Raw genomic sequence first — 27,673 nt, forward strand, 5'->3', positions numbered from 1 at the left:
TGTTCTCTGGTCTTGTCATTTTTACTCTTACAATAAAATAACAGCCTCGGCATCCTGCTTTTTAGAATAAAAGACCTACCTCTTTTGACTTTTCAAGCACTTGAAAATTTTAAAAGAGAAAAACTAAAAAATGCTGACCGTGTAATAGCTGGGTATTCATGGTGGGTGGAGAACATGAAAGGTTACAATATGGATCTGTGCCTACGCGTTTCTTTTCAACTTGAGCAGCATCCTCCTGCTTCTGCTAACTCGGCAATCATACAGCTGACAGATTTCTGGGTTTTCTAAATAATGCATGGGATTTTCTTTTAACATGTCAGTGCAAAAGTATCAATTCTGCCCCTGTGTCGTTTGTGATGCTGATTTTCCTTGACAGCATTCCATTAAACCAATGAGTTTTTTCCCTCCTGATGGTTCCTTAAATATTCCTCTGAGTGATGTATTTGTGGTTTTTTAAACAGATTGTGAAGGATGTTTGCATTTATGAGAAAACTGCATGGCAGGTACTGAAGGGAAAAAAGGATAAAAAGATAACACTTTTTTTTTTTTTCCCTTCTATGTAGAGCTTTTTCTCTGATCCTCATATGCCAAAAGCTAGGGTGTTTTTCCTTTCTTTTCTGCCTAACTTAGCTCCTTGTCTGGAAATTAAGCAACAAGACTCTACATACAGAATAACATTTTGACTTCCTAAGGAAATACCACTGAAACACTTAGTACTGTTTGATATCTCTCTTGGGAAAGCAAAACACATTTATTAAATCATGCATGCTAACTCCAAAAGCCAACAGAAGAAAACAACTGCTTTATTCTTTGCACTGAGGTTTTGTACAAACAGGTACTGTCACGGATTGCTGTGCACTGATCCTTCTTTGCTTATGCAGCTTAAAGGACGTTCGGGTAATATCACCAATACTGTATTTTGCAATCTATCCTTCAGGTTCCAGTTCTATCACATACTTGCACAAATTACCCGCTGCCATGCTATTAAAAAAAAAAAAAAAAAAAAAGCTCTGATTTCAAATAACTTTCAAATTTCCCTAGGCAATTATATGCTAATTTCCAGAATAAACTTCACCTAATTTTAGTATTGCATGATGATGAAACAGATGATCTTTAGAAACACTTTTGTGCAACCAGAGAGGTTTTGTTTTGTTTATCTTATTTCTATAGAACAACAGAATCGATTACGTGGCTGGGCTTTGAGAGATCTGAACATGCAATCAGCATACGTGGCTTCAGCTGCCAGCTTCATACTCTTGATCTTACTCATTTTCCAAAGTGGAATATGAAAGGCCATATCACTGCTGGCACATATTATCAGTCATGCTTCACAGCATTTTTTAGTTTTTCTCTTTTAAAATTTTCAAGTGCTTGAGAAGTCAAAAGAGAAGTCACAGCATGACTTGCCTTAGCTATGGCAACCCTCTGGACTCCCGGCAATCCTCAGATGTGTGCACTGATTGCCGTCAACAAACCGTCTCCAAGGACTCACACGGAGTAACCAAGAAGGAGGAATAGGATTATGAAAGATTTATGGCCACCAGGAATTTGAGATTCCAGAAGGATCAATCTCTCCCACTTCCAGACACCTATGTACCCAACCACACGGTTCTCCAAATTCAACCTTTTTTTCCCAGATCCTACAAGAAGATGGAGACAGACACCAAGCCACAGGAACCACTAGCACAGATCAGCTGGACTGTGGGGCCAGAGAACCTATAGTGCCAGATTAAATATGAGATTTTCAACTGCCTAAGAAGTTTGCTTCAACACTTCATATGATGAGTAGGAAGGTGCAAAAAATCTCTTTTTCTTCTGCGGAGAGTGGAAGGAGGACATTAATGTTCAAATGTGTAACGACATTCTTCACAGCAATGTGAACTAATGCATTACTTCAATTAAAAAATTCGTGCAGTACTTGGGTTTTGGTACATTTTTTTTTCCCACAGTTTCAGTATTGTCTCTTACAGCATTTTTTAAAAAATAAATTATTTAGAATATTCCAGTACTAAACTCCACCATTACTGAGATTATTGTAATATCACAAAAAGGAGGTAGGTAGGACCTGATGGCAAAAGTATACCAGCTGGACTAGAAGCAGGAAAAGAAGTGGCACATTTACTCCCCACTTCCTTAGACACAGTTTTAAGATTCAGTTCCACACCTGTAACTTCCTAGAGGACAATATAATATCTGAGAAATTACAGTCAGTGATCCCTAGAGTTAAGAGTTCAGATTTTAAGTTGGTAGCATGAATTTTGGATTCAGATGTAGAAATTCTTGAAAAATTTCCATCATCACAGGTGCATACATACAAAGATACTACAGAAGTGACATTCTAGGCATTACTAAAGAAGCAAATCCAGAATTATTTCATACTGACTTCAACAGATACAGATGGGGATTGAAATGAATATGACAAGACAACCTCCACACTTTTTTACTATACTAATGGCCTCTACATAATGACACACTTACAAAAAATCTGGCAATAAAATTTCAGCACTTAACACCGATCAATTACATTTTTAATTCAAAACAAACAGCAGAAGAGACTATTCCACTCATCTGTCAGACTATGGAATAAGGAGGAAGGGACACATCTTAATGTGAAATATTTAGTGGCATTTTATCTTATGTTTGCCAAAGGAAGTTAATGTGTAACACTGAGGTAAAAATACAACAATCTCTCTAGTTGTTTTTTAAAGTAAAACTGCAACCCTTCAAGTCTTTGTTACAGTAAAAAGAAAAAAAAAACATAAAATCAAAGGAAGCAAAAGGTCCTCTGCTCTGTATAACTATATTTCTGATTTGACAGCTACAATTATAATCATTCAGACATCTATTTCCCACAAACTCTCCACAGCCATAACCTTTAGTGATTAATTATAAAGTTCCAGGAGCAATAGTACACAGACTAATTTCCTAAAACAATAAAAGACAGAATTTCTCATTTGGAGCTAAATGAAACACGAACAGGTTGTTACTCATGCTGAAATCTAGATGCAGAGTCATGTTGCAGCCATTACAGAAGCTATTAAACACAACCTCAAATCAAAGAAACTGTAGGTCTCTCTCCTAAAATAAAATGTTTTTCTCACTTATGAGGCTTCTGACTCCTTTGCTCTGTTCCTTTTTACCTCTCCTTAGTAAAAAAATTTTCAAAATTCAATTTTCTTTCTCATTTCACATCCCCATTTTGTTTTTAATAGTCATTTAAACTGTAAGAGTCTAGAGCAAAACAAACAGTTGGTAAAGCTTTCATGCACAGAGAATTATCACGGTATTCTCTTCACAGTGAATCAAAGTTACAAAACGCATATCAACTTCTAAACAAAATGCCCACTCTTCACGTCCCACCTCAGTCTCCATTGAGTTTTCCACAGTGAGCATTTGGTAATTCCTCAGTTATTTCGTATACTGAAACGTACAGTTAACTTTTACTTTCCTTTCATTTTGGTTTTCCTTTTTGACACGTCCTGCTGTACCTGCTCAGTGTAAATCATTAAAAAATGATCCTCCAATAAAGAGAGAAGCCATGCATTACTAAAATAATCCTAATGCTGCCGTTGCAGATACTGAAGAGGGGAAACTGTGATTTTTTAATATAATCAGTAGTAGTTCTTTTTGTTAAGGACTTACTTTTCTGTCTGAAAGCAACATTGGCACTTGATCCAGTAAATCTGCTCTTAGCATTTTTACTGAATTAGGCAATGAAAAGGGGAAAGAATTGAGAAGAGATCTTTACATAACTGACACCATACCTTTATCCTTGGGCCCCACTGTAACTTCAGCTAAAGTCAGTGGGAATTTTTCCAAATATTTAAATTGGTATTGAGTCAGTTGTAGAACTCATTGAATTGCTAAACCACAGAGAACTTTCATTTAATATGCATACTCTTGACGTATTGTCGAAAGGCTGGTATGATAGTCCCCCATAAAACTTGTCAACGAGGTACCTAAAATAATAATATTAATTACTGTACTGTAGTTTCTCCCCATATGAAGCATACCAGTTTTGCCGGATCAGGTAACACATGAAACCATGAACATTTAAATTAGGAAGCTTTTGTACAGCAGCTTTTAAAACCCCTAATACTAACCCTACATCTTTTATGTATGAAGCTTCCTTGCTTTTCTGTAGGAATTCTATCTTCTGTCATGTTTCTTAGCATTCAGTGAAACTTCATAATTAATTTTGAACTATATACAGACTATAAGAGTTACACAAACTAAATATGCTTTTTCAGTGCTTTTCTTGTGAATTCAATACGCACTAATTGATTAGGGTCTGGGAGGTGAATAAGAAATACATATCCTACACAATAGAAAGCTGGGAAAGGGTTTAATGCATGAATTAGAAGCCAGATTTCTTCAATACAGATGAGTACACAAAATTAGCAAAAGGCAATACCACTTTTGGAAAGACTGCTTTGTGCATAATTTGTCATGAATTCAAAGTTATTCCTTTAGAAAATGAGTCTAAGACCTCCCAGCTGCTGCTTTATTGGTCTAATAAATTACCATTTTGATGGTACAATGCATATACACTATGCCCCATCCAAGCAAGCAAACTGTTAGAGCGGCTTCGTCTTTAGAGATGCATGTGTGACTTCAGAGACGTGTGAATGCCGAGGGGAGATCTGAATGCAACGAGGGATTAGACAATGCCTCTCTTCTTGAATTGATAATGAAAACAAAGGATGCATAGGTTTCCAAAGTGGTAAGACTGCACTGTATGATTGTGTCAAAAAATGTGAGTTCAAGTGAAACTGCTCTTATTGTAGTAAGTATCTAGCAGCTTTCTGAGACAAATTATTCTAGGTTCTCCACATTATCCAAGTAAAAATCTCTCCTATTGATCTGAAAAAGACCTTAGAATAATCAAAGAAGATATTCTCTTCAGAGGATCCATTTCCAACTTAAACCATGAACCCTATTCTTGTGGAGCTGGGACTCGCGGAGCTTAGTTCAAGTCTACATCAATGCTTATAGTAGTACAGACTGAACATGTGTTTAGCATCAGTGTCGTCTACCCAAGGTTATTCCAGCCAGGTAGGCCATAACAAACGTTTGTCATAACTCTCCTTCATAGCTGTGGTTTGCAAATATCCATTCAAGGGAAGAACAAAATGCAGAAAAGGCAGAAAATCGTTGATCTAGCATTCCCTACTTTACCTTTCTCCGGTGAACTGTGCAACTCATTATGAGTTCCAACAACCTGACGTTTTGGAAACCTTCCATCATTTCCAGGAAAACTCTAGACTCACTCTATTATTGCCAGTAGAGAAACCTTTTGTTAATACAAATACATTTAGGGAACAGTTTAAAATATCTGTGTTCTAACATAATGAAAACAATCTTTCACCAGTATTTAAAAAAAAAAATAAAATAATGAAGATGGCTGTTAGGAGGGAAACTGGAGGAGTACTGGAGGAATAGGTGCAGTAGTTTTGATTTGACATTGGCAGAGCACAGCTTACAAAATAAAAGAGCACAATAATTTGAGATAGATTTTTGGTTGTTTCCCATGCACAAAACCAGGCTCTCCCTTACAGCTGACACGCACAGCATTACTTACCTGCATTAGAATTGAGCTCCTCATTTTCTGATTCTGTTCCATTTTGACTTCCGCTTCCATGAAGGCTATTCATTGCCATAAGTTTCATTTTCTGTAACTTCATAGCCTCTGCCATGGCAGCTGCTGTCAGACCTGGTAAAATAAATAAAAAGAATATCATACCGTACCATACAGCACTGAGAAATAAGAAGAACAAAATTCCTTTCAGTGAGAATAAACCACATACATTCAATACACATTCTTAGTCCAGTTATGTAATGTTATTCTGAACACTATTTTGAAGTCAAGTTATTTCAGTACACCATTCTAAGGAGATTTTTTTAAGTCATTCATGCTTGGGGTTTTTTTTTTTGTTTTTTTTTGTTTTAAAGTATAGCATAAAGAACTATTTATTTAATGATATCCTTTTTGATTATACTTTTAAATATAATTTCCCATCACTTTGATTATTTTGTCACTTTGAACACTTTCTGGTTGACTTATTTAGCTAAATGCTACATAATTTCCAAGTACACTAGTAAGATACAGTATTCCTTAATTTCAACAGTTCAAAGCCAATTAACATGGAACAATCAATGTTGTACATACTATTACATTATATATCCAAATACTATTTTGTGTTTTTCTAAAGTTTGTTAGTTTGGATTAACATTATTACTACTGGAAAACATTACATGGGAAATGTTAGAAGAGTACAATATTGGTATTACAAACTTGATCCCACCTTTAAGGAGCCATTAAGACCAGCACAAACTCACAGAATTAAGGGGGGCTAGGGGCAGAAGATTTTCAAGTGACTAAAATCCAATTAATTTCCAATAGTAAAAGAGAAGAAATAGAGTAGCATCAAGCTACAGGTCACCATCATTACCATAATTTTGTTATTATTATTTAGATTCCAAATACCCTTTTATTCTTAAGAGTAAACTTTTAAAAAGTTTTATCCTTTTGACTTGGTCAGTAAGTCAGAGATCAGATTTTCTTCCACAAAGTATGAAATTACTTTTACTCTGGGCAAGATATGACTGAAAATATCTTATCTGAAGTTCATCTATCTTGAAGGAAAATACAGGGAATAAGGCCATGTAACCAAAAGATCTCTACAGGTATAACTGTGTATTCATTAAGTTATGGATTAAATGAATTTACTCCCAGTACAGTATGACTTGCTTTTGACATTTGCTAAAAAGCAAAGCTAAGTATTTCCTATTGGCTGTCTTGTAACTGACTGTGCAATAGTTTCACAGTCACTGAATTGCGTTTACCAAAAAAAACCCCATGATTTTTTGTCAGCGGTGCATGCTGTATCAATTGACAAAGATATTGCACATCAAAACAGAATTAAATAATTTGCTGTTTCTGGAAAGTACTGCTTACTGAGAGATTAGATGCTGATTAAAGTGAACTAATAATTTTCACATCCTATACTGCCACACATCCATAAATTAAAATACTTTCTTTTAAAAGCTGCTATGAATTTGACATTTAGATTATCTCTGCTGCTTTTCTAATAGGCTTTCCAAACGTTCTCATTATTTTAATATGACTTAAGTAAGCAAGCAATCCATAGACTCCAACTGCATGGGGGAGGGAGAAGTATTATCACATACGGATAGAGCAATTCGGTTAACTTCAGCAGAGATATTCCTGAGTAGTATCAGTAAGTTGGAGATGGCAGGTTATGAGATGGGAGTTACACAAGCCCTCTTTTCAGGCCTCCTCCTTCCATCTTGCCTGAGAGCGTCCCAACACTCACAAAACCAAGCTGCAGTTACACACTCCTGTATTTCCACAGCACCGATGCCATATCTAAAATATAAAATCTACACTAATTAGGCACTTGTTTTACTGTTTTCTCATTGATATATGAAATACTATATTGATTTCATTATTAATATACACTAAGTACAAATGTATAACCAGAAAACAGCTTTAATAATCTCATCTTTTAGGTCACTTCATACAGAAGATACCTATACCATAACAGTACTCACTTTTTATTTAAAAATAATTTTTTTTTCTAATACCCTTTAAAGTTCTTTTGCAAATGCTACAGGTTCTTTATCAAGCAGATATAAAACCCCGATGTTTAAACTCCTGTTTTTACAAATTCTCTGGCTGACATCACTCATACTTAATCCACCAAAGAATGTATCTTCAGTGATAAAACTGTTCACACAATTTCTGAAGATGAACTAATCTATAAACTTTTCCACTTTTTTTCTAGCAAAAGGAAGTGGGATTGTTCTCTAAGTGAATTTCACATCATTTTCAGTAAGTTCGAAAAGACAGGCATCAACACAAGTCTTCTGAGGAATTTACTCTTCAAGTTTTCCACGCACCTGTGTGATTTGCCTTCCTACCTGCAGACCTGCACTTTTCCTCCTCATCCCAACCAATTCCAAGTTTTAAGGTACAGCCATCACTAAAGCATTTTCAGAACTTGTACCCACTCACAGCCTACTCTCTTTTCACTTTTTCTTCAAATCCATATGCATTCACATTTAATTTGAAGGTTACAAAGAACATTAAGAGTCTGAACATGGAGGGTTTTTTATAACATTTTGTCATTTTGATGTACCCAAATATGTACAGATGAACCAATATTCCAGTAAATATTTTCATCTGGGTCAGTATTTATACAGGTTCTTGATACAGCAAATCATAAAACTTTACTTAAGTATACACAAGAGTAAAGAAACTATTCATAAGGAGATAAACAGAAAATGGAAAGTAAATTCAGACCTTTAGTAAAACATTCAGATAAAAGACAAGACAAAATATTACCCAGGGCACTATATAAAAACAAAACAAAAAACCCCCCACACCTAAAACTTCTACTGAACAGTTGTATCAGAAGCGTAACGAAAGCAGAAAGGGTACCAAGAAACAAACAGAAAAGAATAAACACAGTCCCAAAATCATCATGATGCTGCCTGCAGAAATTAAAGGTAATTATTGTCAGGCATTTCTGAGCTCCCTAACCAGACACAGCTGCCATAAGGACAACAGCCAAAAAACAGTGATGTATCAGAAATCTATGCTGTGCCATCTGCCACACCAAAGTCACTCTACTGCAGCATTAAAAGTTTAAAGCACAGTCCTAATGTAGAAAGCTCTACAGCCTGAAGATCCTGAGCAGTCAGGCATAAACTTGAAGCAGATATAGCCTACACTATCTCTAAGCTTGGATTCAGCAAAGTCTTAATATTCTCATTCACTTATTCCCCAGTCTATGTAATTTCTTACTTGAACTGTGATAGCAGTAAAAGCCCCAGAATCTGACTGTATGAGGCACTTAAAACCAGTGTACTAATCCTTCTGCATTTCTGAAAGCTAATAAAATTAAGGTTAAAGCAAACGGTTTCAGCAGTAAGGGTGTGCTACTGATTGAAATGATGGAAGAAAACGTACAGCAAATCACCCATTGGCATAATCTTCAATTAAGGCTACTGCCGCAGCTAACATTACTGAAGCTACTATTTAATTTAACTATTAATAAAACTCCTTTCTGTAATTGACTCAGCTCCGGCTAGCTGTGGCAAAGAGGGCTATTCTTCAACTGACTTATCTAAAGATCTACAAAGAACCAAAGAATCATTTCCATCCTCTCAGATGAATCATTATCAGCAGCAGAATCTCACTTAGAGTACCTCACTTTGAAAAATGTACTTGAAAACTGCTGTAACATATACATCTATCCCTCTACTTTCACCTAAAAAAAAAGATCACTAGGAAATCCGACATGCTGGATTACATACTTCAAAGCTTCTGTTTTTTTCTCGCCATTTACACTTTAAATTTCTCTTCCTTCAGTTATCTTCTGCCAGCTGTGATCAATCACTAAACACCCAGGAAATAAACTATGTACTGCTTATTATCAAACATTTACAACCTTTACAACAACAACAGAAAAGCATGAGTCTCATCACAGTTGCAATGATTTGTTTTCAAAACTGCTAGCAACCATGTGGCTGGCAGAATCAGTCCTGCTAACAGTAGCCCCCAAGCCACCAGCTGGCTGAAAGACGGTGGCTCCTTGAAAAGCTAGTAGGGATCTTCAAGAGGGACACATCAGTACTAATGCGGAAATCTCGGAGCCGTGTTCTGGGTCAGTTCTCTCTATATGAATCTTGATTACAATTGCATAACAGATTGTGATGGTGCGCGCTCAGGTACACCTGCATTGTGCATATGGCGAAACAACCAACTGCCATTAGTAATCTTCATTCCGTAATTTCGGTTTTGTCAGGACACTGCGTACTCTCCCTTTGACAAGTCTGCATAACTCTGCTGTACAACACACAAATTTAGCCTGGAAATAACCCTTCAAGGACACACAAACCAGCACACTTCATGCTCACGTTGCACTTAAGTAAAATTCTGCAACTGTATTCTGAGCCACAGTTAAAACATACCTAAACACCAAAGTTTTCAAATTAAGGTTTTTGGTCCGAATTAGGGCCATACTCAGCTTACTCAAGTGTGCTGCACTGCTCTGGGGAAGACCCACTGCCTGGGGGTGCTGGAGAAGGAACAGACAGGAATGTACCCTGAGGCCTGGCTGCTCCCGGGAGGGCGGGACCCACTGAATGTGTCCTCTGCTCCCAAAGCCAAGCTACCTGTAAGCACTTGAGAGGGTGTGAAGGCCAGAGAGGTTTCTCCATCCCTTGTCTGCATCCTATTGAAGTTAGTGGTTAATTGTTTACTCAAATATCCCCTACGCAGACAAAAAGACTAACAAAGATTATTCCTCTGTGAAGTCTCAGGAATTATTTCAACAAAAAAAAAAATATCATTTTCTCTGCATGGCCCACAGATCACAACCCCAAGGTCGTCTGTAGCATATCCCCCTCAGGGCTGGTCCCCCATTCTGAGGCAGCGCTGAACTCACCTGCTCCCCTGAGCACCAGGTGACAAGGGAACAGTGTCTCTTGCCTCGAGTAAACATTGTCATTTACTCCTTAGCAAATACCTTCCTGGAGACGTAAGAAACCACACTCAATTTCATTCCTGCACAGAGGAACCCAGGGTGTCTTGTGTGCAAGTGAATCCTCCATGTTTAACTAATGTCCAGTCACTGAAAATTAGATTTTGATGGTGAAAACAAGGACTCTGAGCATTTTAAGGTGACCCTGACTATCTGCTAATCTTGTACTCTAGTTACAGCTATTTTTTTCAGTTCTCTAATTAGTTAGATTGTGCCCCTCCTTCATATTAGTTTGAAAGCTTTTCTGTCAAAACTGTGAACAAGTAAATTAACTGAAGGAGAACTATGAGTAATCAAATCCTGAGGTTTGCAATTAATTAAATGAAACGGTGAGTCAGTGAACTGAAGAATGGTCTTATATTAAAACAAAACATTTAATTAAATTAACAGTCAACACATTGCAATTAATAATATCCAAAAGGAAAAATGAAAACCAGTTTAGCCTTGCTATATTATTTCAGTCTAACAGTCAAGCATTGTGCATCAGCTTGTTTGTTATTTGCATTCAAAGCTGCTATGGGTCAAGTATGATGTGCTAAAACAGGAATAATGAAACATCTGGTAGTATGAAATGTTAATATGAGATACCATATTGCAAACAGTGAAAACAATTCTGAAACTTCCAATAAATTAGGCCTTGGAAGACTGAAAAGGATATGCTTTCTTTCCCATTTTTTTCAATAAGGAAATTAATAAAAATACATTTAACATTCTTTATGTCTTCAGAATGCCTGCAAGAATTTGCTAAATGATTTAAATATTCACATTAGAAAGTAGATGTTTCTCTGTAGCTGAAGTGAATCATCCTTGCTCAGGTAGGTAAAACCCAGCTGCTAACACAAAGGAGAGTGAAGCCAAATTCTTGAATAAGAACATTAAAATGACCAAAGCATTAGAGCAGTTTGGAGACAGGTCCAAACGCAGAAGACTTATTGCAGATTTTTTCCATTTCTGTAAACTGACTCAACTAGAAACTGCAGGAAAGTTTTAGCTCTAGAGCATGTTCTGTTTTCAACAGCTGTTCAAAGATACCCTGGCTACCATTTCGAATAGGTCATAATAATCCATCAAGGTGAAACATTTGAGAGACTGTAAGGAAAGAACTTAGTGAGTAATTGGCCACTGCAGGCAGAGGATGGGATTTCAGCATAAGCGCCGTAGCACTCAGCTTTATCATGGGCTAACTTGTGTGAGTATCCACCCCAGGCCCTGGGAGGACACTTTGGAGCCCAGACTGAAATCCATGGTACATCCATTTGACATTGCCAAGCTGAAATGTAGTCAATAGCCAAGAAATGTATTACAACAGTTGAGTTTCTTTCATCTGTTCTGATACCTGGAGCCAGTTGGTCTGATATTACAACCATATTTTAAAAATATGTTCTTCTCTCCCACTTTGCAACAGAAAAGCACCCCAAACAACAGCAAAAACTGATCTTTAGAGTAAGAAATTTAGAAGTATTTATACAGTATTTATCCTGCTACAAAGTAAAGGAGAAAATAAAGGCTAATTCCCTACATGCGTTCAGTTAATGCAAGTTCAGAGACTACTGAAGACCATCCTTAGCAAAACATTTCAAACAAGAGTTAAAATTTTCAAGTAGCCTAAAATTTTTAAATACCACCACCTTAAAATGTCAAGAAAATTACACAAGGGCAAAAGAACCTTACTGAGGGAGCAAAATCCTGAACAAATATTATGCATATTCGTCCAGAATTGCGAGAATTCAATTTTCCCACAGGGAAGCTCCAGTCAGCTCGCTGCTGCAATGAACTGTCATACAGTCTTTCCTTGAGAGACCTTATTCTTTGCCTTTGCAAGTCCCTGAATATTCCCTACAAAGCTTCCACTTCTGCAGCAGATAGATAGGGACAGACCTACAGATAGGTCTCTTCATCATACAACCTCGCTTCCCGCACAGGTCAATCGATTCTCTATCATCAACCAAGCAGTTACGCTGGGGAAAAAAACAGTATGTGATAATGTAATTTAAAGACTTTGCTAAACGCTCAAGGGATCCGAATTAGGCTTGCACGAATGTTTCTGATTTTTTGACGGCTTGATTTTGCAATCCTAGTAATTTTTGTTTAACACGGTGTGCTTGCTCACCTTATTTTAATTCTAAATTATAATTTCATGCAAAAGTTCACCTGAGCATAAACAAGATTAAAACCTTTACACATCAAAACATCCCTGCCACTACACAGAGTAATTCACAAAAGTAACAGGTTGCCATTCTCTAATTTCACACATATTTAGACAGCAGCAAAAGTCCTGATACTTACAAATCTGGGTGTTCACTTGGAGAGAGTTTGCTTTCCAGATGCTTTCATCCCATGTCTGCCCCTATTATTTAGGCTTCTCACCTCAGCTATAACCTCCGTGTTTTATATAGTCTAATCTTACCCTTCCTGATGCCCATCTGAAAGACTGGAAACATTTTTAACATGAACGTCTTCCATCAAGTCCTTGTACCTGAGATGTACCATACCCTCGATCCACATGAAGATATGATGATCAAAGACCTGTCAGGGGGCTCAGTTTGAAGTATATAGAAATTTTAATCTCAAATTTGTCCTTAAACCTATGTTAACATGAACACTCATGTGCAAGCTGATACACAGCAATACCCAGGTACATATTTTACAGATTACCTCATATCCAAAAAGGTAGCCTATATCTTATGTTAAACAAAATTGCAGCTTATCTTATTGGAAGGAAACAGAAAAAATCAGAACTACAAAGAGCAGTGAGAGGGTTACATTATTTTTTTTCCCCCTTCATTCTTACAGTGTGTCTCACGAGAATTGATTAATTTTGTGACATTTTCTGCTCTTTTTTACAATCTATGCCATGAGAATGATTTGTCAAGACTGTAATGCGTAATACTTTTAGTATGCTGCACTACTTTGACCTTTACCTACTTCTGTATATTTGATTGACTGACCATCCCATTTTTGAGCTACAGGTTTCAGAAGATGGAAGCATACGTGAGACACATGCATTAGTCATTGAATTATTGTTGAAAGGTTCACAATCACTTTATACAGATAATTTGAATGTTCTTTGGTGCTTATCTGATTCAGTTTCAGTCATGTCATTGAAAATTTTCAACATAAAATGAACACTCTTACACTATGTGGTGTACTTAAAAAGTGTTTTCATACATCAACAGAGTGGTAAATTCATGCATTAGGACTCAGATTTCAGTAAGGATAAGACAAGTTAAACTAATGCTCTTAATCATCCAAATTCTTACACTACCCGCTTAGGCTTTCATAATGCTGTCATAAAGATTACAATTCTTTGAGATAAGGACTTGAAAAATTAAAAACTGAACCAGAAATGTTAAATTACCTCCCTGAGAGCAACATATAAAATAAATTCCATTTATAAGAAAAAAAATGTTAACTCCGAAGTGCTAAATATCAGAAGCCACAGGAAAGAATACAGTGGTGGTTATCATCAGCCCCAAAAGGAAACCAGACCTTTGACGTGAGCCTCACAACCTGAAGAGCAGGCATTCCTTCAGAAATTCTTTCAGTACCAGGACAAAGAAGGGTATCGGTACACACTGGCACCCGGCTGTGCGCTATCATCTAGCGACGCAGCCCAGGTGGGCAATCTCAGGTTTACTTGAGTCAAATTCAAAACAACCTGGACTGCCCAATGGCCTGGAAAGCTCACACACAGCCAGGGCCTGGATGCACTAACAGGCCTTAATGGCCACCTTCTCTTGGGCTTCAGAGCTCACTGCATTTGCTTCCGATTGCAGGACTCAGTTATCCATTTTAGAAGACATTTGGGTTCATGGGAACCTAAAATGATGTTATAAATACATTTAAACCTAATAGCCTTCATATTCACCATGGACATTCTGTAACTTCTCTATAATCACAGGAGTCTGTTATGGTGCATGTGCGGCCATCTGAAATTAGAATTAACTGTTGTTATTTTTTTCTCCGTGTTTATTCTTTTCCCATTAAATCAGTTTCTGTGGGTTTAAAGCATTTGTCCATAAGCAGTAATGATGTGGAAATTGCTGAAGTTTTTGGAGGTCCTTTCAGTTAAGTACCAAAAAGTCTGAAAGCTTATCTGGAGTTGGCACAAATCTCTCGAGTTTGTAAAATTAATTGGGCTGGAAGGTCTTCTGAGAATAAGGATATCTTTGTGAGTGATTTCAAGCTACTTCCTACTTGTGACTGGAAAATACCACACAAATATTTTTTTTGTATCAGATGGCACAGCTCAGCTATGTCCCAGCTGCCTCAAATCACCATTTAAAAACTGGTATATTTCAAGGATTTTAAGTGAATACTGAGTTCCATAAATTCATTGTGCTACAGTATTTCAGATGAAACCTCAATAAACTGTCAAGATCTGCACTGCTGTTAGAGACTGGATTATTAAAATATTACTCCTGCTAGCCACTGTTCACTTCAGCAGGACCAGCCTAACCAACACTACAGGCTTTCAAGGATCATACTGCGCAAATCCCTTCCCTAACCCCTCCTGGAAGCTGAAGTGTTAGAGGGGAGAAATGTTACTCCAGCCTTTTATCAGATGTTTTCACTGAACCGAAACTGAGCAAATAATAATTTCACACTATTACTCACCAAGCTACAAACAGCAGCAGTTGCTCAAGATGGGAACTGCACCATAGAAACTCTGCTTGCAAAGGAACAGCAGCAATACTGTGAACAATAAACTGTTCTCCATTATGGTTTGCACTGGCTAGAAGGAGGGAAATAAATTTGCATCCATCAAACTCAAACTCGCTTAAGTTGCAAGCGCAGATGAAGCACTCAACCAAGGATATAATTCTGCCTTCCCCCTAGGCACTGCAATCCTCCAGTTCTGCAGCAACCCCTCTGCAATCTAAAATCAGTGGGACTGTTTGCAAAGGTTAAGATTCTTCTTACCAAATTTACTGGGGATAGACCATCAGTTGGGGTGGCAACTAATGCTAGCTCAGATGGTATAATTTAAGTCAGGCTTCTCCACTTGCACAACTTTGTAGAATCATCCCCTACACATCATATTTCTTCCACAAAAGCAGTTTTTCAAGACCTCTGCCAGAACAGAAACTGAATGCTATGATAACACAGCTACCACTGCTCTTAGTTACTTAAGGCTGAGAAATTTGTGACCACTTCATAAAACCCACAAAATTATTACATTTATTTGAAGCACAATAACCTAAGCAATGAAAATAGGGAGCCCATGCACTCTTCTCCAAATGGCATTTAATTAACACAACCCCAAAAGATGCAAGTTCGAAAGCAGCATCACTTAAGAACATAAATTCTTCTGAGACCTATAATCACTTCCCAATTCTGGCCGTTGAATGAAAGCAAAATATTAGCACTTTAAGATCATTTGAAATACCACAATTTATTCTCAGTGAAAAATATTTTTGGATGGTATTAGGACAGACTAATAAAGCAGTAATGGTTTTGGCAAGAAAGGAAAACAGTTCAGTGAGAAATCAGAAAACCAGTGTCACAGGCTCCAAGCGACTCTCCAGCTTTAAGGTAGAACATACCACATTTACAATTACCATCGATTTGACAAAAGATGTAGAACATAGTGTAGAAATATGACTTAAAATATTCTTGGAATAGCTGATTCATAGTTTTCCTAAGTGAATTTGCCATTACTTGTTCAATGTAAAATAAAGTAACACATGGGGGAGCAAGGACTAGACTCCAGGTCTCTCTCCACCTCCTCAAATGAAGATTCTACCTGATCACCTATTATGATCTCTTTCTCTATACACTCCTGGTATAAAAAAATCTGTTTGTCTGGTTTTGGTTTTGTTTGTTGGTTGGTTGTTGTTTGTTTTTTTTTAATTCAGGGAGTAGAATAATGCATCCATCCCAGTCATAATCTGATGCTTCACACAGTCATCAGGAAGGTAGCTTTTGCCATGAAGTCCCTTTCACCAGTAATTTTAATTAAAAAATTAATTGTAATTGATTATTTTAAGTAGGGTTCTGTGGTGAGTTGGCACTAGTGGTGTGTCACAGCATATACATGCCATGTATTTCTTCTTTCTACAAAGAAAATGAGATGTTTTAGATTAGTTTATTTTTATTCCAGCAGGGTTTGGACAGCAATCCCATCAGCCATACATGGGAAAGGACAAGCTTTCATGAAACTTCCCAGCAAATTTCTGTGAGGCAAGAACAACCATGTCAGGCAGCAAATGATGCCCAAACACCTCCTTGGGTCAAAGCCGAGGTGCTGCTTTGGGAACCTCCTGCAAATAGGTGATGGGTATGTGAATTTCTAAGACCGCAAAGGAAAAACGAGGAGACAGCCCACGGGATGGAGAAACTAGATGTAACTTCTAGCTACGTTTAGAGCACAGGTAAAGAAACACAGAGCGCTGTATTTTCCTCTGGGGTGTAAATTAATGACTATTGATCACACAACCAGAGAGAGTATGGAACCTGATTACAGAGGAGCGTGTACCTTAACTTCTTCTTTTTAAAGCAGTTTTTGCTTCTGATTATTCTGATCTCTCTGGGTTTTAAGTTATTTTCATATAGTTTTGTTGAAGCTTATTCATGCACATTTACTTACACAAATAACAAAGGAGACAAGTAATTTAGTCCCAATAGGTTAATATCTTCTTTGTTTATGAAGTTATGCCAGAATAGCTATTTCCATTTTATGCTATGCAAGGTAAAGAGCATTTTTCAAAGCTGAGACACTGACTGGAAGCTTATTTTCTTGTTCCAGGTGGTGAATAAAAATAATACTTAGAAGATGAACTACACCATTTAAAAAATCTTAAAGGATGTGTCTCTATTCATTGGTCAAGCTGAATTAACTTGCAGCCTCCAAGCCAAATGCAGGCTCAAGAAGGAGAGAAATAATTTAGTCATTGAATTGAAACACTCAGTAATCTAAAATTATGCAAATACTCTCTTTGCCCTTGCAAATCTCTACAGATAAACTCTACTGGTCTTTACTCCTGAGTCTGCATCACTATAGCAGATTCATTTCTTCTAAAACTATGGCAACAAACATTTTTAGCTTAGCTTTTGTGCAACTATTTCAGCAGTCAAAGTACATTCAGATCTTATAATAGATTGACAGATTTTTTTATTCAAATTATTGAAATTTACTTTAAAAACTTATTTAATATAAATGATGTCCAAGATGTATTGAAAATTTTTTTGCCAATTCAGAGAAGTACGGCAGGTATCTCTTCAACTTGCTTTTCCCGAAATCTACGTTATATAAGCAACCCCTTGCAAGAATTCACTTTAAAATTATTACACTCTGCAGCCCTCAGCCATTTCTCAATATTAATATTGTATTTTTTGCAGCTATCTTTTTAGAGCTGGGAGGTTTAAGTCTATTTTAAGGCTTTTTCCCACACTGATAGGTCGAGTGTTATATATTATTATAAACTTATCTAGGTAATATTCCAGTGTGTTTCCAGTAAGCATTTAACTCTGGTTTTAGAAGTTTAATATGCAATACATCTGTCAATTTAATGGTTTATTAAAAAGACACATTTTGTTTTTTCCATAGATACTACTTTTAAATAAATCTTTTCAGTATTTACCTGCTATATCCTTTAATTGAGATTTCCCTAACAGTGGCATGACATTGATAAGAGGAAGTTTAATAGGATAGTTATTGTGGATTAATTTGTATTTGACCAGTTCACTATGGTAAATAAAAATCTTAACTGTAATTTTATTCCTCTGTATAGTTTTAGGAACTAGTATGTATTTAAGAAAGACCTACTGACGTCACTTAAGCTGAGAAGTGAATGTCAGACAGTTAGGCTGCCCTAATGTGTAGGATGACCAAGAAACATCTTTATAATTCTATTCAGGAAATAAAGGATGTAATATCCACAATCCCATCAGTCCTTATTTCTTTCAAAAAGCCACTAAACTGCTCATACTTGAGAGGAAAATTAACCTTTTTACTGATTAATCACTAGGCAGCTTTGACTGGTGAAGAGAAAATTGTATTACAGATGAACAGCTACCTGTTATCAAATTACAAGGCATTTTCATCAAAGGACTAAAAAATGCAGCACATTGACCAGTTAACATGTTTCCACTGACCTGGGGGGATTTTTCCAGTTAACAGCTTCTGAAGAATGCTTCCTTTTGATTCTTGTCTCTGACACAAAAATGATTGTCCCATTTAACCACTGTTCTATCACATACATCAGAGAATCCTATTTACTCACACACTACTGGAACATTAAAACACAATAGTGTGATTGTCTCTGGAAGAAAATTTTAAAGATTGACTTTTTTTTTCCTTTTTTAAGAAAAGGGAGTAAGATCAAAAGCTAACTTTAATAGATGTTTGACTAAGGTCACACTCCTAGGAAATGGAACACTGAAGATGAAAGAGAACAAATAGATTTGGCTTTTGATCTCAGCCAAATGCATTTGGCATTGTTTAGCTTTTATAAAATACTTCAACCTTAGGCCATATCACGACTAAAATGAATTAGCTGAAGTCCCGAGGTTTTAATAGTTCAGTAAGAATTTAACATGTACCAACATTTGGAAAAACTTCTTTAAGTATTTGGCTAGAGTTTTTTCTCACTGGAATGAAGTCAGGTCAAACTTCGCTGTTGTTGCTAATGCTAGATAGGTATAAACAATTTTAAGAATATATTTTCTTAATCATAGGCAAACTTAAGAGATATTACCTACTAGTACTGTTAAATCAGGACCACTGGTATTCTTAGCAAGAAATTTTAGGGGGAAGTGCAGAGCACTGAGAAAATGTATTAGAATTATTCAAATAAAACAACTGTGTCCCTAACCAAGAGTGTGTATCGGATCCTTTTAACAAAGTGATTTCACAGTTCTAATCCTCCTAAAAAGTACTATGGACATCTAAATTTGTAAATTAAATAGTAGTAAGGGAGGAATGGATTACAATCTGCAAACTATAACTCCTTCAGTAACATTGGTGTTTGCTAACTGAAGACAACTTGCTTAATTGAGGAAAAAGATGACATTCATTAAAACAACATGCTTAAATTATTATTATTATTATTATTATTATTATTATTATTATTATTATTAGAAAAAAATAATTGTCATTAGCCATTAGAAGCACTGCAGAAATGTATAAACCACTTAGCAGGCTACACAATCAAAATTTACAAAGGCGTTTCATCAGCCCAGCCAGCTCAGCCCTCTGATAAAAAAAAGTGATGGCAGAAAACGCCCCAGCCCCTAGCTTCAAATTGCCTCTTAAGAGTTTTGATGAGAATTTATGTTTTATACCACAAAATATATTACAACAGAAAATGCTGTATCGTTGTTATGCAAACTTTTGGTCTTAGAAACAACACAGAAATTATACAAAAGGGAAGAACTTCCTGATCTTACTGTCAAATTATTATACTACTGTATTATAACTATGATAAAGAGCTGAGAAATTCCAGATATATAAGGTCAGGTATCTATCGTCATTAAAGGAGACATACCTGACCACAAACCCTAAAAGTAACCTAGGAAAGGAAGAGGTGATTTCCCATATACTCAACTTATCACAATGTCTTTCTCAAGGGCCACTTAAAACAAAACAAACGGCACAAGAAGCCTCAGCCATTTGCTCTTCACCATCTAGCCACAAATTGAACCACACAAAGCAATCATTCATTCATTCATTCATTCCTTCCTTTATACTCTTTATTTCTTAAAAAGGGACGGTATCACAGGTTTTCCCCGCCTTTTTTTTTTTTTTTTAGAAAAGGACATGGTTACTCCTTTTTATATTATTTATTACTTTATGTACCATATTTCTGCTGCTGAGGCAATATGTATGATTTGCTGAACCCACCTGGACACTGAAGATCTCTGCAGACCAGAAAACCTAATAAGCTTTGATCTGATTCTCCAGGTACAGAACACCTGCACCCAGCAATATTTTAGCTATGTCATTCTCAAATATTACAAATACGCACCTCCCTTTATGTACTAAACCCACCTGCAAGACCCTGCCATACATCACAAATAAACCTTTTTACTTTCTCAACACCTCAGTTACTTCTGTTTACTGTCACCGGCAGACTTACACCTTCAGCCAAACTGGAAGCTTACCATTTAAATTCTACCTAACTTCAAAGGCAAGTCAGTATTGAGCTACACTACTGCAAACCTGATGCTTAAAAATCCTTGCCGTAAAACAGAAGGATTAGAAATTGAAAGAAAAAAACATACCTAGAAAGACAGCTAATTTTTAAACCAAAAAAAGCTATGCAGAGAAGTATTAATGTATCTTGTTTTCAAAGACGGGAAACACTTGAGTACACTGAGGATGGAAGCCACCAAAGCAAGTGGATATTGGCTGAAGTGTAAACATACATTTTAGACAGAGTAAGGTTGTGTACCCACCCACCCCCCGACTCTCTCTAGGCAACACAGAAGTAGGATGCAGCCGTCGAGAAAGGAAACGTGGGACAGTCGCTTGCTGGAGCCTCCCTGCCTGCTGCACGAGGATATATGCTGAAGCTCTATATTCCGCCGAAATGCAGCAGGCAGGGGGAAGGCACACACACAGAGATTAACTGGACCTACGGTCAGTTGATGTGGGTTTTAAAATAATCTCAAAGTTGACAGTAGTTACATATGTCCCTGTATATATATATATATACACACACACTTGGACATGGAGGGGTTTTTTACATGTGTATACAAAGATATAGATATTTATAATTAAAGCATGGAGTAGCACATAAATAGTATAATTAAAGCATTATATATATATCTATATGAAAAGCAAATATACATGCTTTCATTCTCAACAGTTTCTGCTAATCAACAAACAACACCCGACACGGAATCCATGCCCTGTTTCTCTTCATAGTTACATTTCTTTAGGCATTAAAAACTTTCTGTTCTTCTTGAAGCTAGGATTATTTTCACTTCTCTATGCTTAAGACATTAAGCCTACAGAACTTCAATAAATAACTTCCTGTGTTTCAAGAGCCAGACGCTTGCTGTTCTGCAGCCCTTGTTTTTCTTGAAGGACACGAAAACTTACAACATTAATTATAGAGCAGATTTAGTCACCACCATAACAGGTCTTGGTCTCATCCTTTTCACTGTCTAGTAGCACAAATCAACATCTTGTGTTTTATACATTTCCTGGAGGAGGTATAAGTTTATCTGCAGATTAAACTATGGAATTTGTTCCTACTAGAATTGCTGAAGAAAGAAGCTCAAAATCAGCTATGGAATATATAGAAATTTGCTGAATGACAGGAAATTAAACTAATTAGTAGAATACTGTACAAATAATTCAGATGTATGGTAAACACAGTTATCTCTTGAGTCTTCCAACTGTTCTGTTAGTGGGCTCAAGTTTCAAAATACCATGCCTCTTAAATAACAAAATAAATAAATTTCTGTTCATAATCTTCTGTGTTTGGTTCTGTGCAAGAAAAGGAATTTATTAAAAACCAAGAGTGTATTTATGGATAAAAATTATCTGCTACCAAATAAAATACACAGAATATAAAGCAAAAATTAAGCAAAATAGTGCTTGATTAATTTGGTCCTTAGTAGGACTATAAAAGGAGCAGCCTTATCTGTTGGAACATATCATAAGAGTGATTTGTATTATGAATACTGAACTACTGAGATATGTGCTTATATATCACATTTTATAAGAGGCATCATGGGATCACACCATCTGGTATGGAGACATCAATAACTACACCTTTTAAAAAGTAACAGCCAGAGACCAAAAATTAACACTATGAGGTTTTCTTTTGTTTTCTTTTTAAATATGGGAATTTTCCAAAGAAAAATAGCACTAGAGGAAGGTGCAACAGAACTAAACACAAGCCTCGCCGGCAGCACAGGAGCCCTCAGCGCTCTCACACCAGCGGGTCTCGCTGCCGCTGCACAGACCCTGCAGTAACAGGCAAGGGCAGACAGACAAGTAATGTACTGCTGTTTCATTTATGCTTGAAATAAAATGCTAGCATTCTTAAAAGAATAATTTGCATTAGGTAACATCATAGATAAAAGTACTTAATTAAAATTAAATGTTAACTAGTTCCATAATTAAAATAACCCACAGAACTGTCTTCTCCTAAATAATGTAAAACCTAGTAGAACATATGCTGCTGTATTTTGCTTATTTATTGCTGGAAGAAACCCACAACATTTAGAAGATACACTCTCACATGATATGCATGTCTAGACACAGACTGAATTTGATTTTGAGGATACTCCAGACTCAGCAGCACTCAAAACTGTGGTGATGGAATACAACTGCCTCCAATGAATTTCACTGCTGTTCTGAGGTGCTTAGCAGTTAACACCTCGCTCAACTACACTCCTAATATCTGTGTTATGATGATGTATGCGTGACAAAAGCATGCACAAACTTTTTGCCAATTCTTCGGACAGTGAGTCTGGCTGGAAGCCTTAGAGCTCCCAAACCTCTGGAATTAGGACTGAGTCATGAAAGCGTCGGAGGGGAAGAGTGCTCTTCTACCCAACATCTGTGAAGCCCCTGAGGCCGAGCCAAGTGAAAAGGAGATCACATACGTACCAACTTTTTATGTAACCTCTGCTGCCAAAAGCAAAACATTTTAAGATTATAAAAATATGATCTGTAACCACTTTAACATATGTCCCTGTTGTTACTTACTATAAACTGTATTTAAGATACTCCACTGTGCGCTAAAAGAGCGAGTAAGTTCTGATAACTAAATGCAGGCTCCTAACTTGGAAAAAAATTCCCCTGAACAATTTTAACAATGGGTAAAGAGACATATTCCTATGTACATACTAATAAAACTAGATTTTGTTCTGTTACACCTGTGATAGGTACCCAGACTTACTGAAGAGAGCATTACTTTAATTTCATCCAGAAGATTAAATATTTTTCTTCTTGAGCAAAAATATTTACTCTCTACCTGCAAGTGCAGAAAAGAAACTCCCTCTAGCAAATGAGTTATTTTTCCCTTCCTGAAAGAGCTCGTAATATGATGAGCATGACATCACCAATAATGAGATGAAAAGGTACTGTAAACCACTGTAGAAATAACAAATCTCTTATGAATAATTCCCACCAGAAATCTTGGAAACTGCATAACCTACTGTCTGTTCTTATTTTATTTAGTCAAAACAGAAACACGAGAGGGAGATCTGTACTACTGGATTTCAATTGGCTTTACTCACAACTTCCAGTTGCATTCACTCACAGATGACTAATTGTTGCCTCCCATTCTTGTCTTTCCTATTTGGCCAAACTGAACAGAAGGCGAAGATGCCTATTGTCCCCTGACACATTAGTATTCATTATGGTGAAAAGTAAATGAGAACTATTTCATCTTCAGAGCGCTATCCTAAGACATTAACATCTAATAACAATATTAAAGTCACATTACAGGTCTTTAATCTGTGGCAGTAATAATGCTGTCTAGTTTAATAAAAATGCACATTAAAATAAGTATTTTGGCTATCCACTTTTAGGAGTTTACAAACAATATTATTACCAAGTTGAAGAGACTTCAAGATAGTTAGAGCTAAATTTTGAGAGTGGCACTGTTGCAGTTACAGCAACTTGCTTCCTCCTCCTTGTTTACCCATACACTCCTGGAGAGAAATTAAAGCTATTTTGTCAGGATTCCTCATGTTAATACTCTTAAAAAAGAAAGAAACGAGCACACAACAAAAGTCATGTATCCTGAAATCCGTAACTAAGTAAATAATCATAATGAACCAGACCTTAGGAATTCTGTACATCTCCTGCAAACATTATCTGCAGCACAGCCATTACATTGCTCACTCCTGAGATACTCCTTACCAAATCTGTAATGGCATTCTACCAGAGGGACCAACTCTAAGGAGCTTTTCATGCAGTTCAGCAAACTGTAATATGATAATTGTTGTTTAACCGGGAAATTAATCTTTGAAGCAGGAGTCTTCTGTATCAAAGACTTCTGGACAAAACAGACTGGCGCGATTTGTTACCAAATCATCTGGCACGACTAGAGGTACTCTGGATACACTGACATGTTTCACGATACAACTTACCGGTGAGTACATATAAAGTTAGTAAATAACATTTATGGCTTTAAGACCTGCCCTTTTAATTTGCTAAGGAGTTTGAGAATGTATCATACTAAATTTGGGCTGGTTTCCATCTACAAAATTGAGTGTCAGCTTCAAAGTTTTGGGAGCTCTACCAGTCCAACATGGAACACATTCATTTGCAATGCTGCAGGCACTGCATTAGCCAACGAGATATTAATTAATTAAGCTGTTTACCAAAAGGAAGAAATAAAATAGGCATGTTTTTGCTGTTGGCTTCATGGAAAGTGCAATCAGCATTTTCAGATTGCAAGGTAGTGTCTCTTTGTGTTTGTTTTTGGCTGACTGATGACATTCCCTCGGCAATAATGTGTTTACTGCTTGCTCTTTTTTTTAGAAATTGGTACACTGAAACAACCGAAAGGCTATTTAAAAATATTCCAGCATTCCCTTAACAGCATATGAAACACCTGGGAAATGGAATTCCCCTAATTTTATTTTATAAACTCTATGGCTGCTATTTACTCCTTTTCCCCAGCTGCTCTCATAGTATGCAGTGCTTAGATACAGTGGCAGATGACAAGCTAGATAATATCAATTACAAGTGATGGCAGATGAGGTGAGCTGGTACAAAGAACAATGTCTTTCATTTGAAATTTCTGCTCTTTATCTTTCCTAGAGAGATCATTCCTGTTGGCCTGGACTTGTGCATTTGATGAATGGGTCAGCAGCTAGAATCTGTACGAGCAAATGAATAAGATGCACATCTCATCCCTCAAACTATAATGAAAATCTTTACGAGATTGGATTCATGCATTGAGATGACCTAAGAATATGCTCCTGGTTTTTTACATATTACAATTTAGTTATCAAGTGACAGCATAAAGACAAACCTGCACCAACCGTTCCTGAAAGCTGGGAAAGTAACTCATACATGGGTGGTGCTGCTATAAGCAGATATTTAATATTAAATGAATTTAAAAATACATAAAACAGCATTAAGACAAGCTTTTCTCATCACATATGTTCCAATCATCTTTTTGAGAAATACCACTGCTGACAAAAATGCTAAAAATGAAGTTTCATGGGCAGAAAAAAATATCTAAGTTGCCAAAAGTTGCCCAGTCCTATCTTTATTTTTTTCTTAATTTCCATGTAATGAGACAACAGAACTAACCTACAAGAAATATCAGTATACGTCTGAGAGTAAAGGACATATTTAATTACCAGCACACATATCCAGACCTTTGCGTTGTCAGAACTGAGCATAGTTACTATAGGTAGGATCTTATTTCTCTAAATTTCACTCCTGCAAACTTACTATTAATTACAAATTCTAGTTATAGTCACTAGTATCCTCTTTATATTGAAGAAAAAAAAAAAAAGACAGACAAAACCACACAAAATTATAGCAAAACCCATTTAAAAGCCTTTGGATGAAGAAGTATTCCACAGAAAACCAGATTTTTTTCAGAGGCAAGAAAACGCTGGGCAAGAAGGAAGGCCAACCCCTAAGATGGCTGCCTCTGCATGTAAACAAAGAATCCCAAAATCTGGGCAGCAGTGTGACACTGGGCTACACCACCATCTCCCATCCCTCTCCTGGTAGAGCTGTCTTTGGATTAACTAGTTAAATACCCTCCGGGTCAGAGAGACTGACTTGCCATGGATGTTACTCTTCATGCAGACCTGTCCCAGTGGAAAAGCACAGGCATGGAGCCAAACCTTGCACAGCCCAGTCTGCACACTCGGGTTCTAGTCACTCTGAAGTTATCCTGCAGGATGCAGAGCTCCCCCCTTCACACCTTGGGGAAGAAAGGACTGAAACGTCTCTTGTTAAAGCTGTCACGTAAGTTCCCCCCAAAAAACCTTTGTTTTCACAAAAAAAGTATTTCAAAAATTCTTAGTCAGTTTTTCAGAGAAGTTTACTACCTCCAGAAGTTGATAATTGATGATTTAGTGACATGAACTAAAAATTATTCAGGAAAACCATTCACCTTCTTTGCTCAACCCATGTTGAGTTTGCTCAAGCTTGTGTTTCTGCAGCAATGTCATTAACTGATATAAATGATATTTAGCAGTAGATAGTCATTCCTTCATTCCTTCTCTTTTATGATGGAAAAAGATTGAATTTTCTTTCAATTATTAAAAGCCAAGAATAATGGTACCCTGAAGAAGGTGAAAAAGTACAACAAAAATATATATCAACTGTTACAGTGTGGACAATGAAATACAAAAATACAAAGAATATCCACAATCAGCACATAATTTATTGATTGCCCTTTCTCAAATGAAGGGCCATCAGCTAGTTTAAAAGTAAAATTACGTACTAAAATAACAGCAGAGAGAGATAAAAATTATGAGGGTCATGCAAGGGGAAAAAGATGTATTTTCAGCAAAGATTTTTAAATGAGATGGAGAGTCAATGAGGCAGAGAAATACAGGAAAGCCCTTCCATGCCAGAAAGAATTGCAGAAAAGCAGGTTCTTTTAGCATTAGTTGTGAAATGTTGAGTGGCAGCATGGGAAAGAAAACTAAAAAAGCAAAGTAGACACTCCTGAAATAAACTGCTGCAATCCTGCTTTTTAGAATGTATATTAATTACATTAGCATAATGGAAGTTGTCTGAAAGGCCAGACAAACTGGGTAGAAGAAAATAAATTACTTGCTAAAAATGTGCTAACAAGTTATATGACTATAAACATGAGTTTAAATTGTATATAAATCATGAATGGCATCACCTAGCTCTCTCCTGAACACAGAGCTCTGAAATCCTCCTTCCATGGCCAATGCCAATCCCTGCCCCCACTGCTTGCAGCCGTATTCCACATCGACTTTTGTTACCAACACTACTAATATAATTTCTCTTTCTGTGTCAGGGACCTGCTCTTTCCCGGTCACTAGGTACATCTGCTACCAGCTCACTGACTTCAGGGTCAAGTGAGAGAAAAAGGCAACAGGTGAAAGAAAAACGGCTAGCACTTGACCACAGAGATAAAGTTCAATGAATTTGCAGCAATAGGCAGAAAGTTTAACATAAACTGGAA

General features: G+C 36.7%; 1 protein-coding gene across 2 annotated transcripts in view; it reads right to left on the reverse strand.

The window, feature by feature from the left end:
* Positions 1-27,673, reverse strand: part of DACH2 (dachshund family transcription factor 2) — a 307,986-nt gene that overhangs the window by 96,911 nt on the left and 183,402 nt on the right. For both annotated transcript variants that reach the window (XM_074915380.1, XM_074915379.1), the window contains exon 3: positions 5,582-5,713. In XM_074915380.1, the coding sequence (XP_074771481.1) occupies positions 5,582-5,713 (132 nt within the window). The remainder of the gene's footprint in view (positions 1-5,581; positions 5,714-27,673) is intronic.

This window comes from Athene noctua, chromosome 11 (assembly GCF_965140245.1).
Source record: "Athene noctua chromosome 11, bAthNoc1.hap1.1, whole genome shotgun sequence".
In the NCBI taxonomy this organism is placed as follows: domain Eukaryota; kingdom Metazoa; phylum Chordata; class Aves; order Strigiformes; family Strigidae; genus Athene; species Athene noctua.